This window comes from Lichenostomus cassidix, chromosome Z (assembly GCF_008360975.1).
Source record: "Lichenostomus cassidix isolate B80296 chromosome Z, HeHo_3.0, whole genome shotgun sequence".
NCBI lineage: Eukaryota > Metazoa > Chordata > Aves > Passeriformes > Meliphagidae > Lichenostomus > Lichenostomus cassidix.
This window is the reverse complement of record NC_139511.1, coordinates 5,568,387-5,580,641: the sequence shown is the minus strand read 5'-3', so window position 1 is coordinate 5,580,641 and position 12,255 is coordinate 5,568,387. Positions and strand designations below refer to the sequence as shown.

The window sequence follows — 12,255 nt, the reverse complement described above, 5'->3', positions numbered from 1 at the left end:
TTCCTCCTAAACAAGTTGCATGCACTAATTCCCATTAACTTGCTGGAAGCAGATGTCCAGAAAAGCTTCCCCAAAATCCCCCAGAGCTGTGGGAGTTCTACTGTGAAACAGCACAGGAGCAGCTCTGGAGTTCAGGAGCAGACACTTACTGTTTTGGAATTTGCACTTCATTGCAAAGGGAATTGCTTGTTTAGCACTCAGCAAAGGGTCACGTAAGACAGTCAAATTCTTTAATGACAGAATTGAGAAAAAAAGCAGCTTTCCCTGAATTCTGAGCAGAGCTGCAGAGTTTTTAGAAGGCCTTTGGAGAAGGTCTCCCAGCCTGTGTTTTGGAAGTTGTCCTGCTTGACCCAGCAAACTGAGGAAAGGACAGACTGTGCTGCCACAGACTCTCCCGTGGAGGGAACAGAACCCCTGCAGATTCCCTTGCAAGTGCTGCTTGCACTTCCCCAGCTACAGACACCCCCTTTTAGCTGAATGTGTTGACAGAAGCTTCACCAAACCACTGGCATCCTAATGGCCTTTTTGTTTCAAAATCAACTCAGCTACTGAGAAAGAGCAGAAAGGGATACACAAGCCAGATTAGACTACACCCAGGGAAAACCTCTACTTACGTGCCAGGTTAGTTAGGTAATATCCAGAATAAGCAACGCCATAAACAGTGCAAACTGCAGCAGCAAATGGCTCCATGCTTTGAGCACTGCTGTGCAGGTTTGCACACTGTGCTCCAACACGGGAAAAAAGATCAGGCTCCTGTCAGAGTGCAGCTGCCCACTGACAACGCCTCAACCAGGAGGATGCTCCTGCACTGAGCAAGCCCAAGAGCTGCTCTGACACTGAGGCCTTCTGTGCACCAAGGCAACCTTCTGATGACACCACGGGGACTTGGCAACCATCCCCTGACATCACAATGCAGCTGCTCTGGGCTGCTCTGTGAAATAATGCAAAACAGCCCAGCCTTCCCTAGAGTGAACACAAAATAGCCTGGGAAGTTCTCCTCTGTCCCAAAGCAGCTCAAACGCCCTTGTAGGCCAAACCCTGCTGTTCAAGGGATCCAGGAGTAACTCAAGGAGTGCCCCAAGCACCTACAGCCTCTACCTCAGCTGAACACTGAGATGGACCCAAACCAAAGGAAACCAGGCCTTTGGCCACTGGTGCTTCTGACTAAACCCAAGAACGCCTGTTTCAGTACCAAACCTGCTGCACACATATCAACCTGCTGCTGCACTGCTAGGGCATGCCAATGAAACCTTTGGGGCCAGTGCCTCATCACTGCATCTCCCCTGGGCACATCTGTGAGCTGCAGACATGGGGCTGGAATTGTCCTAAGGAAAGCGAAGAAAGTTACAACAGAATGTGGGAAGACTTAGATGGTCACCTCTTAGGTGGTGGGAAGAGGAAGCCAGTGGGACCAAATGGGTAAACTACATAAAAACTGGAAGCTGTGAGGCAGGGACCCAATAGGTGTGGAATAGAGACCCAATCACCTGTGATTTCCTTTCTCAGTTAAAAAGAAAAAGAATAGAGAAAAATCTGGGCTTTTGCTGTGTGTCTAGATATAAAGGCACGTTAGATATTTGAATGGCTCTACAAGAGTTTTTTCCAAGCCTGCAGGTTCCCCAGCTCCAGGACCACCACTGGCCAGTGCATGAGCCCACAGAGTGCAGTGGAGAGAGCAGCAGGCCAAGCTCAGACTGTGAAATCTGGGAGGCTGCATATTGTCCTAATGCAAATCCTCTGTGTGTGTCAGACTGAAAGGCAGGACAGTTCTCAAGAAATGCTTCACTAGATGCTTGGAATGATCAACTTCTTTGCATCTAAAGGCATCACTTTTCTTACTTCTTAATGTCTTCATCTCCAAGGTTTAGCATTTCAGTGGGTGACCACACTTGAAGACTGGGAAATAATTGATTCAAACACAAATAAACAATCTCCAAAGCCCTGCTAACCACACTTCATCCTTCATTTAGAAAATGCAACTATTTCTTCAAAAGAAAGGAACAGAAAGGTCTAGATGCCAGTTCCCACCCAAAAGTTTCCAAGCCATTTTTATTCTCTGCTTTCTATATTCTACTTCTTAGCAAATGTGGTTGCTCCAAGCACAGTGACATGGAGACAGAACATCCGTTCATGAGGAACAACATGGCTTGGGGCTCCAGCCTGAAAGTTGGAACTCAAGCCCACACAACCCTGCTTTGTTGTGCAACTGACAGCAACCAGGGGTGACTGCTGGGGTCAGAAAATGGCCCAGCAGCTTCTGGCTCCCAGGTGAAGCCAAGGCAGGAGCAGGTTGAAAGGTGCTGGCGCTGCTGCTGCTCTGTGCCACAGAGCCCTGGCTGGGCAGGGCACAGCGCCCACTGCGCTGCAGGCTCTTTCTGCTGCCAGAGCTGGGCTCACCTGGGAACAAGTACTGACATTTGTGGGGAAACCAAGGGGTTAGGGGAGTCTGCATTTCTCTGTGTGCACCCAGGCCGCCTGCATCAGAGAGCTTTGGTCCCCAGAAAGGTAAAGTAAACAGCTGGAAAAAGTTTCGTTGTCAAAACTTTTCTCTTGAACAGAAGTGACCGAAATGAAAGTTAACAAGCAGGGCTTGAAATTCCTTCTCCTGCAGGAGGGGCCCTGCACTGATACCACCCGGGGCTAATGCCCTTCTGCTGGCACTCGGTGCATCAGGGGCAGTGACACTCCTGCTCTGGACAGGCAGGAGCCACAGTCCCTGGGGCCTTGCAGACAACCAGCCTCGTTACCTGGTACCTGTGCAAAGATTCAGGAAAAGATTAGAGTGGAAAAATGTAACTGTCATGATCATGATATTTCACTAAGTTTACGTGCTGGGTGGGATTGCAGGTTTATATATTTGTAGTATTTTAACACCTTTTAGTTGATGCCTTAGATTGCTAGAAAAAATTTTTAGACGCAGACACACAGTATGGGATAGGGGTTTTACCTTGGTTTAATAGGATCCCAGATGCGCACCGACAAACAAGCAAGCCCCAAAGGCCAGCTCCAAAAGCCCCAAAAGCCCCAAAAGCCTAAAAGCCCCGACAATATCCCCCGTATACAATTTACGGACAGCCTAGATTAGAATACCTATCTAAAAGTCTCCAATAAGAAGTCTAACAAATGAAGTAACTGCCCCCTTATTAAAATTGCCCCCCCCCCCAAAAGATTGCTACTTAGTTTACAAAAAACATGTCTCAGTGATGGGGGCTCTGTTCAAGGTTGTGCGTCATGCTTTTGAGATTGAGGGTTTGTTTCGTCTTCCCAAAGGATTCTGAGCAGGGCAAGGGGTACTAGGGTGATAGAATGTAGGGTTAAGATACAGGGAGTGAAAAGTACAGGAACGAGGAAGGGTAAAAGGTTATATATATAAAGGACATATATAAAGAGAGTATAAAAGTAAAATAAAAAGTACAAAAACCCATCAGGCATCATAGTCTCTGAAATATTGTCAGATACTCTTTGATTTGCAATGGAAAGACTTAAACTTTTAGTTTAGCTTATAAAGTAAAGTTATTGACATTAAATAATATGTACTTTGTAGTGTAATAGAACACAGTGATTGTGTGAATGATTATGATTGCATAGGCACAACTGGCTTGGGTCTGTACAGCAATGAGAATTTTGCATGAAGAGAACATTTTCCTTAAGTTTTGTAAAATATTTGAGAAACCTTTTATTTCACTTAAAATATTTTTTTTATTTTTAACTTTTTATTTCTTATTTGAAGTAATCTGTTGCAAACATCTCTTCACTTGGCAGCCCGAGGAAGGCTGTTACTTTTAAGAGCAGTACGATTTTACATTTTAAGAACAGAAAAATGTATGCAGCTGGTGAACTTCAGAACTATTGCACAGCAATACTAGTCTTCCAGAAAGTTTTACTGATATATATCTGATGCAGTGCATCTTTTAGCCAGGTTTATTTCATACGTACTTTTGCTTGTTATTGACTTCTGAATATATCCAGTATGTATTGGATAAACAGGGCACATGCTCTATTCTAAGTTGCAGCTTGGAGCAAATTTTAATGCTACTAAGGCATACTGTTTCCTGTGTAATGTGAAAAGTAGCTGAAGCCTTTGACTATGATTAACTTTGATAACATAACTTATTTGAATGTCATTTTGTTCTGAGAGCTGTAAAGTTGGTAAATAGTTACCTGGTTATTGAGCTAGTTAGATATGGAAATAACTGACTCGATGGCATGAAAGAATAGTTTTTTTGAAGACACTGGAAGCAGGAGGTTGGAGGAGTGTAATCAAAGCCTCATTAGTAGAAACCACCATGTATTATACTTTGCTTTCCTCTTGTTTGTTTTTCTATCAGTTCCTTGTGGTCAATAGGCAGGGGAATCTAGAGTATCATGCAACTGGAGAAAGTCCTCTCCTCCTGGGGCTGGTCTTGCTCTGCAGGGACAAGCACAGAAGGGGTTTTGCTGGGAGCCCTGGTGGGAGACTCCAGTGCTCCAGCTTCTTCCTGCATCTCTGCCACTGGACTGTGCAGGATGCTGCTCTCCACAGCCTCTGCCAGTCACTACCAGCCCTGGTATATTCCCTCCTGCCCCTGCCTCAGCCAGGGCCACACAGAGTCTGGAAGATGCCATTTTCAATGGATAAGTCCTGCCCAGCCCCTGGTCATGAGGCCACCCAGGACCACTGGGCAATGGGGGCTGTTTCCAGGGTACTGTCCCAGCCTGGCTGCTGGCCTGTGGTGACCCTCCCATGTCTGGCCCCATGGCCATGTCTGCCAGTAATTCCAGACCTATGTGCCGAGGTGTGAGGGAATGGGCATGGATGTCCCATTGTGACATCATGGGATGGTTGAGGATGACATCACTGAGTGGTAGAACATGATGTCACATGGGAATGGTTTGTGACCGTGCATTTCTTTCTGCTTATATTCAGGTGCCAGAAATCTCACTCTGGCATCACTGAATGGTGGGTTGTGACATCACCAGGGGATGTATGTGATGTCTCATCCGTTATTGCTTCTATTTTGGTGCCAGCTGAGCCTGGGTTCAGACCGGATTGATCCTTGACTTCTGCCAAGTGTGCCTTGTCCTCAGCTCTCCCCAGCCTGCTGTGACAGGCAGACATGGCCACAGGGACAGGGTGGAGCTGCCCCATCTGTCAGGACACTCAGAATGATGTGGCTTCTGCTCTGCCCTGCCACCACCAGTTCTGCCTGGGCTGCATCCTGCGCTGGGCAAAGAGAAATCCAGCGTGCCCCCTCTGCAGCAATCCACTAGAGACTATCAGGTTTTCTGAGCGGGGTGGACAGGACTACATACAGTTTGCCATCAGCTCCCCCGAAGAGTCATCAGAGACCAGCAGTCAGGCAGGGAGATCTCCCCTCCACCTTGCCAAAAATAGCCCCCATGGCCCTTTCATGTCTGCTCCATCTTCTCCACAGGGAACACTGTCCCCAGCTGAGCAGGCGTTTGCATTGCCAGAGCCTGTGGGTGGCCTGCAGCCCAGGGTGTGGGCAGAACTGTTCCAACAACAAGAGCACCTCCTGGACCCTGTGCAGCCCTGGCTGCACCAGAGGCTGTCAGCAATCTATGGAGACCAGTGGTGGAGGGTAGAGGCTGCGGAGGCCTCTGTTATGCACAGCCTTTGTACCTGTGGCCCGGACACAGAGGCCTTGGTGGAGATGCTGCAGCCTCTCCTTGGTGAGCACACAGCACGGCTGGCCCATGGCATAGCCAGTGCCATTGTGGGTCAGTGCAGCCAGGAGGCCCAGAGGCTGCTGCGCCTGCATGAGGCCAGAGACAGCAACAGCCCTGTGGCCAGCGCCAGCTCCAGCAGCTCCAGCTGCACTAGCTCCCAGGAGAGGACTCCTGCCACTGGCCACACAGGCCTCAACATGGAGGAGGAAGCTGGAATATCACAGGCCAGCCTCCCAGGGAGTCACAGCTGTCCCCAACCTGTGCCTGACCCTGCAGGACAGGATCAGCCCCCAGAGGAGCCAGGGCAGGCAGTGGTGGCAGGTCCCTCTGCCCAGGGCAGTATCCACAGCCCCTCCTCTCCTGGCCAGGGCAGGAGCCATTCTCACAGGGATCCCCAGCATGCCCAAAAGAGATGCCCCAGCCCCCAGGATTCTCTTTAGCCCAACAAGACGCCACCCTGCTGTTGCCACTAGCAAGACTACAGAAACCCTTTAGCCAAGAAAAAGTAAATAAATCTATTTCCCTGACAAAGTCCCCAGGTTTCGCTTTCTCCCTCTTCTGGTGTCTTTGCCTGACACCCATGGCCCACCATCAGCTGAGGGCCCCTGGAGCCCCAGAACCATTTTGGCAGGACCTCCTCACACGGGAAATCCTGCTGCAGCTGTGATGGTGGAAGAGCTTCTGAGAAAGTGGGTGCTGTGCACCCCATGGTTATCCTGGGAGATGTGTCAGAGCTGCCTGCTGACTTACCTGGACTTCTGTAAGGCTTTTGACACAGTTCCCCCACAAGATCCCTCCCCTCAATGAGACAGAGATGGATTAGGACAAAGCAGAGATCAAAGTGAGTAAGAATTGGCAAATCTATAAGCATGAATCCTGTTTAAAATAAGGAACCAAAATTAGTTCTGCAAAGCAGGTCCAGCCCCAGGAGCAGCCATGGTCATGGAGACAGACCTTAAAGGGCCTCACTGGAGACTTCACTGGAGGCCACCAGCCAGGCAGGGACAGCTGCCAGTGCCCTGAAAACAGCTTCAGATATCTCAGTGTCTTCAGCTTGTCTGTTTGGGGGTTCTCTGGTTGGTTGGTTATTTGGTTATGTATTCACTGGCTTATTCCAGATCATTTTCATTTTCATTAAGATTTGTTAGGTGCTGACAGCTAATAAATGTCTAAAATAAACCTTTTCATGTATATTTTCCTCAAAACAGTATTTTTTTCTTCCTTCTTTGAATTAAATGTCTAAATGTTCATTTAAAAATATATAATTTCTCAAATACTTTGGAAGAGAGCAGTGGGTTTTTTTTGCATTACAAAACAGTTGATTACACAGTCCCTGGTGACTAATTTCCTAGCGTTATATACACTCACAGCAGAGAAATTTATCATTATATGGTAACCAATTCTAGCATCTATGGTTTTGCCATTTTAAATCCTGAAGTTTTATTTACAGTCTATTTTAAATTGGCAGTGAATGTGATTGGAGACATTATTTTGGCCTCTGTCCTATCACTGCAGGCCCTGTGAGATTAGTAACCTTTCCCTTTTTAGGTTTTTTTTTTCCTTTCTCTGTGTTTTTTTTTTTTTTGCTTTGTTTGAAGGACTTTCCAGATGAGATTCCACACAGTCTTTCCACTGGAATCTCACTGAAGTTCTGCACTCACCATTTTGGAGGGGTCAGCAGCACTGTGTCATAGTTTTTCTAGTTCATGAACTTCATTAATAGTGACCACTCTCATTGCTTTTCACACATTTTTATTTTCATTCATAAAGACTGTCTTTCCTGCTACATTTTGCTGCTCCCCTAACCCAAATCAATTAACATCACATTCACTTTTTAAAGTGATCAGTATTTGAAATCTGCATTCACATTCACTACACTGAAGGTCCACCATTCTTCCTGCTTTCTGTTTAATAGCTTACTTGTTGTGTTGATTTCAGAGATAAAAAGTTTGCCATAAAAAAAAGCGCCTTAAACAAAATCTTGCTTATTCTGATGCATTTTGATTTTTTTTCTCCATGCCTTCTACCCAGCCAGTATCCACCACATACCCACACTGTGCTACAGCATCTAATTAACTGCAGCAATCAGAGTGGACAAGTTTGTCATAAAACTCAGCCTTCTGAAAGAATGATTTTTGTGAAAGACTCCATCAGCTCCTTCTGATTAAATCTCTTTCCTCCATTAATCCCCAGTTCTCATAAATACTACAGAAATTCATCCTTAATGCAGGGCCTTGTGCTGACTGTCAGTTCTTGTCATGGTGAATGTGTTTCTTTATATTGTACTTGATTGAGTTGATTTTGAGTTCTGCCTATTCATTTGTTCTACTTTTCCCTTATTTTTCAGATTTCTCAGTCATAACTACAGAGTCACAACATGATGCTCCTGACTCCTGTTTGCCAAATTTCAGATGTGTTGTCAAAGATCAGTTCTGCATCTTTCACTTCACCTTTGCTGCCTCACATTCAGATGACAGATGAACTTTTACCAGCCTTGCAAAATGTAAAATCAGCTCTTCAGGAAGAAATCAGTTACAAACCACTTTGTATTTCCAACCTCTTTGTTGTATCCTCTCCATCACATATTCCACACTTCAGGTTTGGAGAGCAGTATTTTGATAGTACAGCTTCAGAGCTGGGCTCCTCCCTCTGTTTTAACATGTAATAAATACAGATAATAAATACAGCGAACACTTCAACTGGCTTTCTGTCCTGATCTGGAAAGACACAGATGAAAATGGTATTTGAAATTAGTTCAAATGGCCTCTCTACTTCTCTGGTTTCAGCCCAGACACACAGCTCCACCTGGTGCTGTTTAGCCTGTTCAGGGCATTAGTACTTTTCTATTTTACCTTTCTACCATAAAATGCTCAGGAATCACCACAGGGCACCCACTGATGCACATCCATTTTATTTGTCCCTAACCCAGCTGCCCTTTTCCAGCTCTGTCTTGATCCTTCTTCACTTCCTGAGAGCCTCTTGAATAAAACCCTCAACAAAGTGATTACAGCCCTTTGTTCAATTAAAAGCTTAGCAGCTGAAACTCCAGAGGCTTGGGCTGGAGATAAGGAAAAGGTTTTTCCCCACAAGGACAGGGTGTGGGAGTGAAGGCCTGGAGAAGCTGTACCACCTTGGAGGATTTCAAGCCTTGACTGCCTGAAGCCTCAGGCAACATGGTCTGACCCCATGAAGGACTGCTTTGAGCAGGAGGCAGAAGGAGAGATCTCCTGAGATGCCTTCTAACCTTATTCCTCAATTCCACAGCAGAGCCAAATCCAGGTTCTACTTCTTTTTAGTTGGAAGGCCAAGGCAGAGCCAGGGCTGGGCTGCAGCTGCTGCTGCTGTGTGAGCCCTGCCGTGCGTGTAGGCGCTGCCAGAGCCGTGTGAGGGGATGTGCTGCAGCTGCAGCTTTCTTGTGCTCTCAGCAGCCTCCAGTCAAGGTTCTGTCTGGAAAATCCTCAGCTGGGCAAACTGGCCAGTCTTGCTCTCTGGGTTCTGGAGCTCAGGCACCTTCCTCTTGGGCATCTCTGTGCCAAGAGATGTGTGTTCCCATCCAGTGGCAGCAAAGCTGCAGCCTGGATGAGGCTGTTGTGCTCAGGGCAGTGGAGGGAGGAGCACATCCCTGTGCCAGGAGCTGGCAGGACTCGTTCCTTAGTGCCCACATCATGTGTTCAGTGTGGCTCCCATGTTCAACCTTGTCAGCTTTGGCAGCTTTTGGATGTGTTTTGAGAAGTCAATCTTTTCCACTGTTGAAGGCCTTTGGGGGCCAGACTTCCTTGTTAGAAATGGGGAATTGAGGGATTAAGCATGTGACCTGCAGAGGTGTTGGAGTACATTCCACACGCTTAACTTTGGGATTTTGCTTCCTTAATGAATAGAAACCTAACTTGGTTGTCTTACTTTATGGGCTTTTTTTCTCCTGCAGATTTTTCCCACATGATCCTGGAAATACCCCAGTTCTGTAAATATTTGCCTGCAAAATACATCTGTAGGGCAGCAGAGGGCTCCAAAATTCAACACTTTTTGACTAATTGTCTGAGCAGTTGGGTGTGGGGTGGTGAGTCTCACAGCCAGAAATGTGTGGTTTAAGTGTGGGTTTGCAGCACAGAGCCCTGGACAGTGCCTGAAGTGAAATCTGTCCTTGCTGGCAGCCGCGTTGGGAACAAGGAGAGCCCCTGGATTCTGCTGGCTGATTTCTTCCAGCTCGTGGGATAAGACAGGGTCAGAGTAGGAGGACATGTTCCCTCACTTGGTGTCTTCTTGTTTTTTGAGTTCATATTTTACCTCATGGCTCATTTTATAACATCTTGAGTTTCACTTTGGCCACCCGAATTCTGAGTTTAAAACACTTGTCATGTGAACCATGTGGGCAGTGTTCCCCTCATGTTACATGTCCTTTCAGAGTGCAGAAAAACAATTATTGTGTCCCTGAAGTGATTCAAAGAAAATATCGAGTGATCTTTGATTTTATCTCTTTTTTTTTTTTTTTTTTGTTATTGTCTTTTAAGGATAACATTCTTATATTCTTATTTTTCTTGTGACTCTGCAGGAGACCAAAGACATTGCCCTTTTTTCTGGTAAAGCAGATGACAGTCAGTTCCTCTGCCCATGACAAAAAAACCTAAACTAGCTCCTTTGACCTAACTAGCTCCAAGCATGTACTTCACAAGAGCTTTGTACAGGTGTTTCTAGGAATGCTCCAACACAGATGGAAGTGCAAAAAGGTGTCCCTGCTTTGGGAGGAGAGAGGAGTGAGCCCATCACTGGTCTGTAAAGGTGGTCATATTTTCAGTGACTGGTGGATACCTCACTGGAGTATACACACCAACTCAGATATGCTGTGCATATGATAAGGAAAATATAATCCAAAATTTCCTCTTGATGAAGAAGTTAGAAGACCTGTTTTAATACTTGCCCTTTTTTCTCCCTGTTCAAACTGACAATAGATTAAATTGATTTAGACAGTTTTGCAAGAGAATATCATCCCAGCAGAATTACATCAAATTATATGACTGATAACCTTACCTGTGTGACAAACACCTATGAAATATAGTATTTTATTTATAATAAGGCAATGAAATATGCTTCTCAACTGTACAAATAATTCAGTAAATATATGCTGAAAAAAGACAAAGTAGAAAGAGCTACCTATGAGTCTTCACTTCTAAATGCATTTATGAAAGACTCATCCAGAGAGAACCTATTCTGAAAAAATTCTTTCACTCCTCACATGTGTAAAATTTCCTTCTTTTCTTTGTCACTCAACCCCATTCTCACTCAAACTCTAACCTGGAAGGCAGAAGGGAGGTGAGACTTATTCATTCAGCTCAGCTGACAATGGGTGATCTGATAGCAGAAAGCAAATCAGTTCATCAGCTGGAATATTAATTGTAAGTCAAACAGTTAAAAAAACCAAAACTCCCTTGCACAACTCTGTGTTTTTCTGAGTACGAGCAGATCTGCCCTGGACTAAGACACCTGGCTATGAAAATTGTGTCATTCCCCCCAGTGTCAAAATTACCTTCCTGGGAGACTGATGGGTTCAGTGTGTCACTTGTGCTGACATGTGCCATTGAAGTGAGGTGGTGCCAGGGGGAGATGGGAGCTCAAATGCTGCCCAGTTTTGCCTGGGCTTGACCTGCTCCCCCCTTGGCCTTTAACAGCTTTATGGAATTGCTTGGCACCGCTCACGGGGCAATCACTCAACCTGGCTCAGGGAGCCCACCCAGCCCCCAGAGCAATAACGGGGAGGTTCAGGCAGCTTTGCAAGGCGTTCAGCTCCACCCTAAATGTTTGTGTTTTGTAAGTGCTGTTCTTTGGAATGCTGCAGGCCACAGGTTGCTGGTCCACGGGCATTTGTGCCTTCCTTGGACACGGAGCTCTGCTGTCTGTAATTGCCTACGTGAGTCTCGGTGTCAGTAATCCTTGCTCGAGCACTCTGGCATCGGATTTTCCAGACAGGCTGGTGCTGCTGAGTTGCACTGAGGCTTCAGGATTGTGTCTGCATCGTTGCTGTCGTTCTACTCACGCTGTGGAAACCGAGGGTTATCTCTCAAATTGCAGATTACTGCAGGATGGAGAGAGAACAGAGATGTAACTGGAAAGGCTGGCAAGTCTTCGGGTGTTTTGAGGTTACAATTTATGAAGGTTCCTTCGGTCCCTGGCTGATTATATTTGCCCTCTGGCTGGGCATGTTGTCCTCTGTCAGGGACAGCTGTTCTTTTCAAAGTCTGTTCCTTATTACACCTTCCTTTGCGAGAATGCAGAGTCCTCGAGGTCAGATATTTCCTCCGCCATACAGAGGAATGTTGAATTAGGGGCAAAATCAAATTCCATGCACTTTTCTCCAAAACAATCTTTGCAAGGTTTTTAGGGTTTTTTCCTTCCCATGTCTCATACAAGGAAAAAATCCTGCCTCTTACCTTGCCCCCAAAAGCTCTTGCAGAATTTCTTTGTGCCGTTTCTGGTTCTTCATCATTGTTGAATATATGTTTAAATCTCATTGTGATAATGAACACAACTGTGGATATGGAAAAATGCAGATTTGAACATGAAGCTCATTTTTATATTTGCTCTAGTGATAGG

The 12,255-nt window shown here is 45.9% G+C and overlaps 1 protein-coding gene across 1 annotated transcript; it reads left to right on the top strand.

Moving 5' to 3' along the window:
• The first annotated feature begins 4,422 nt into the window (after positions 1-4,422).
• On the top strand, positions 4,423-6,625 carry LOC146424297 (E3 ubiquitin-protein ligase Topors-like). The gene has a single exon (XM_085042626.1). The coding sequence runs from the start codon at positions 5,097-5,099 to the stop codon at positions 6,108-6,110; it is 1,014 nt and encodes a 337-aa protein (XP_084898752.1). The 5' UTR covers positions 4,423-5,096; the 3' UTR covers positions 6,111-6,625.
• The last annotated feature ends 5,630 nt before the right edge of the window (positions 6,626-12,255 follow it).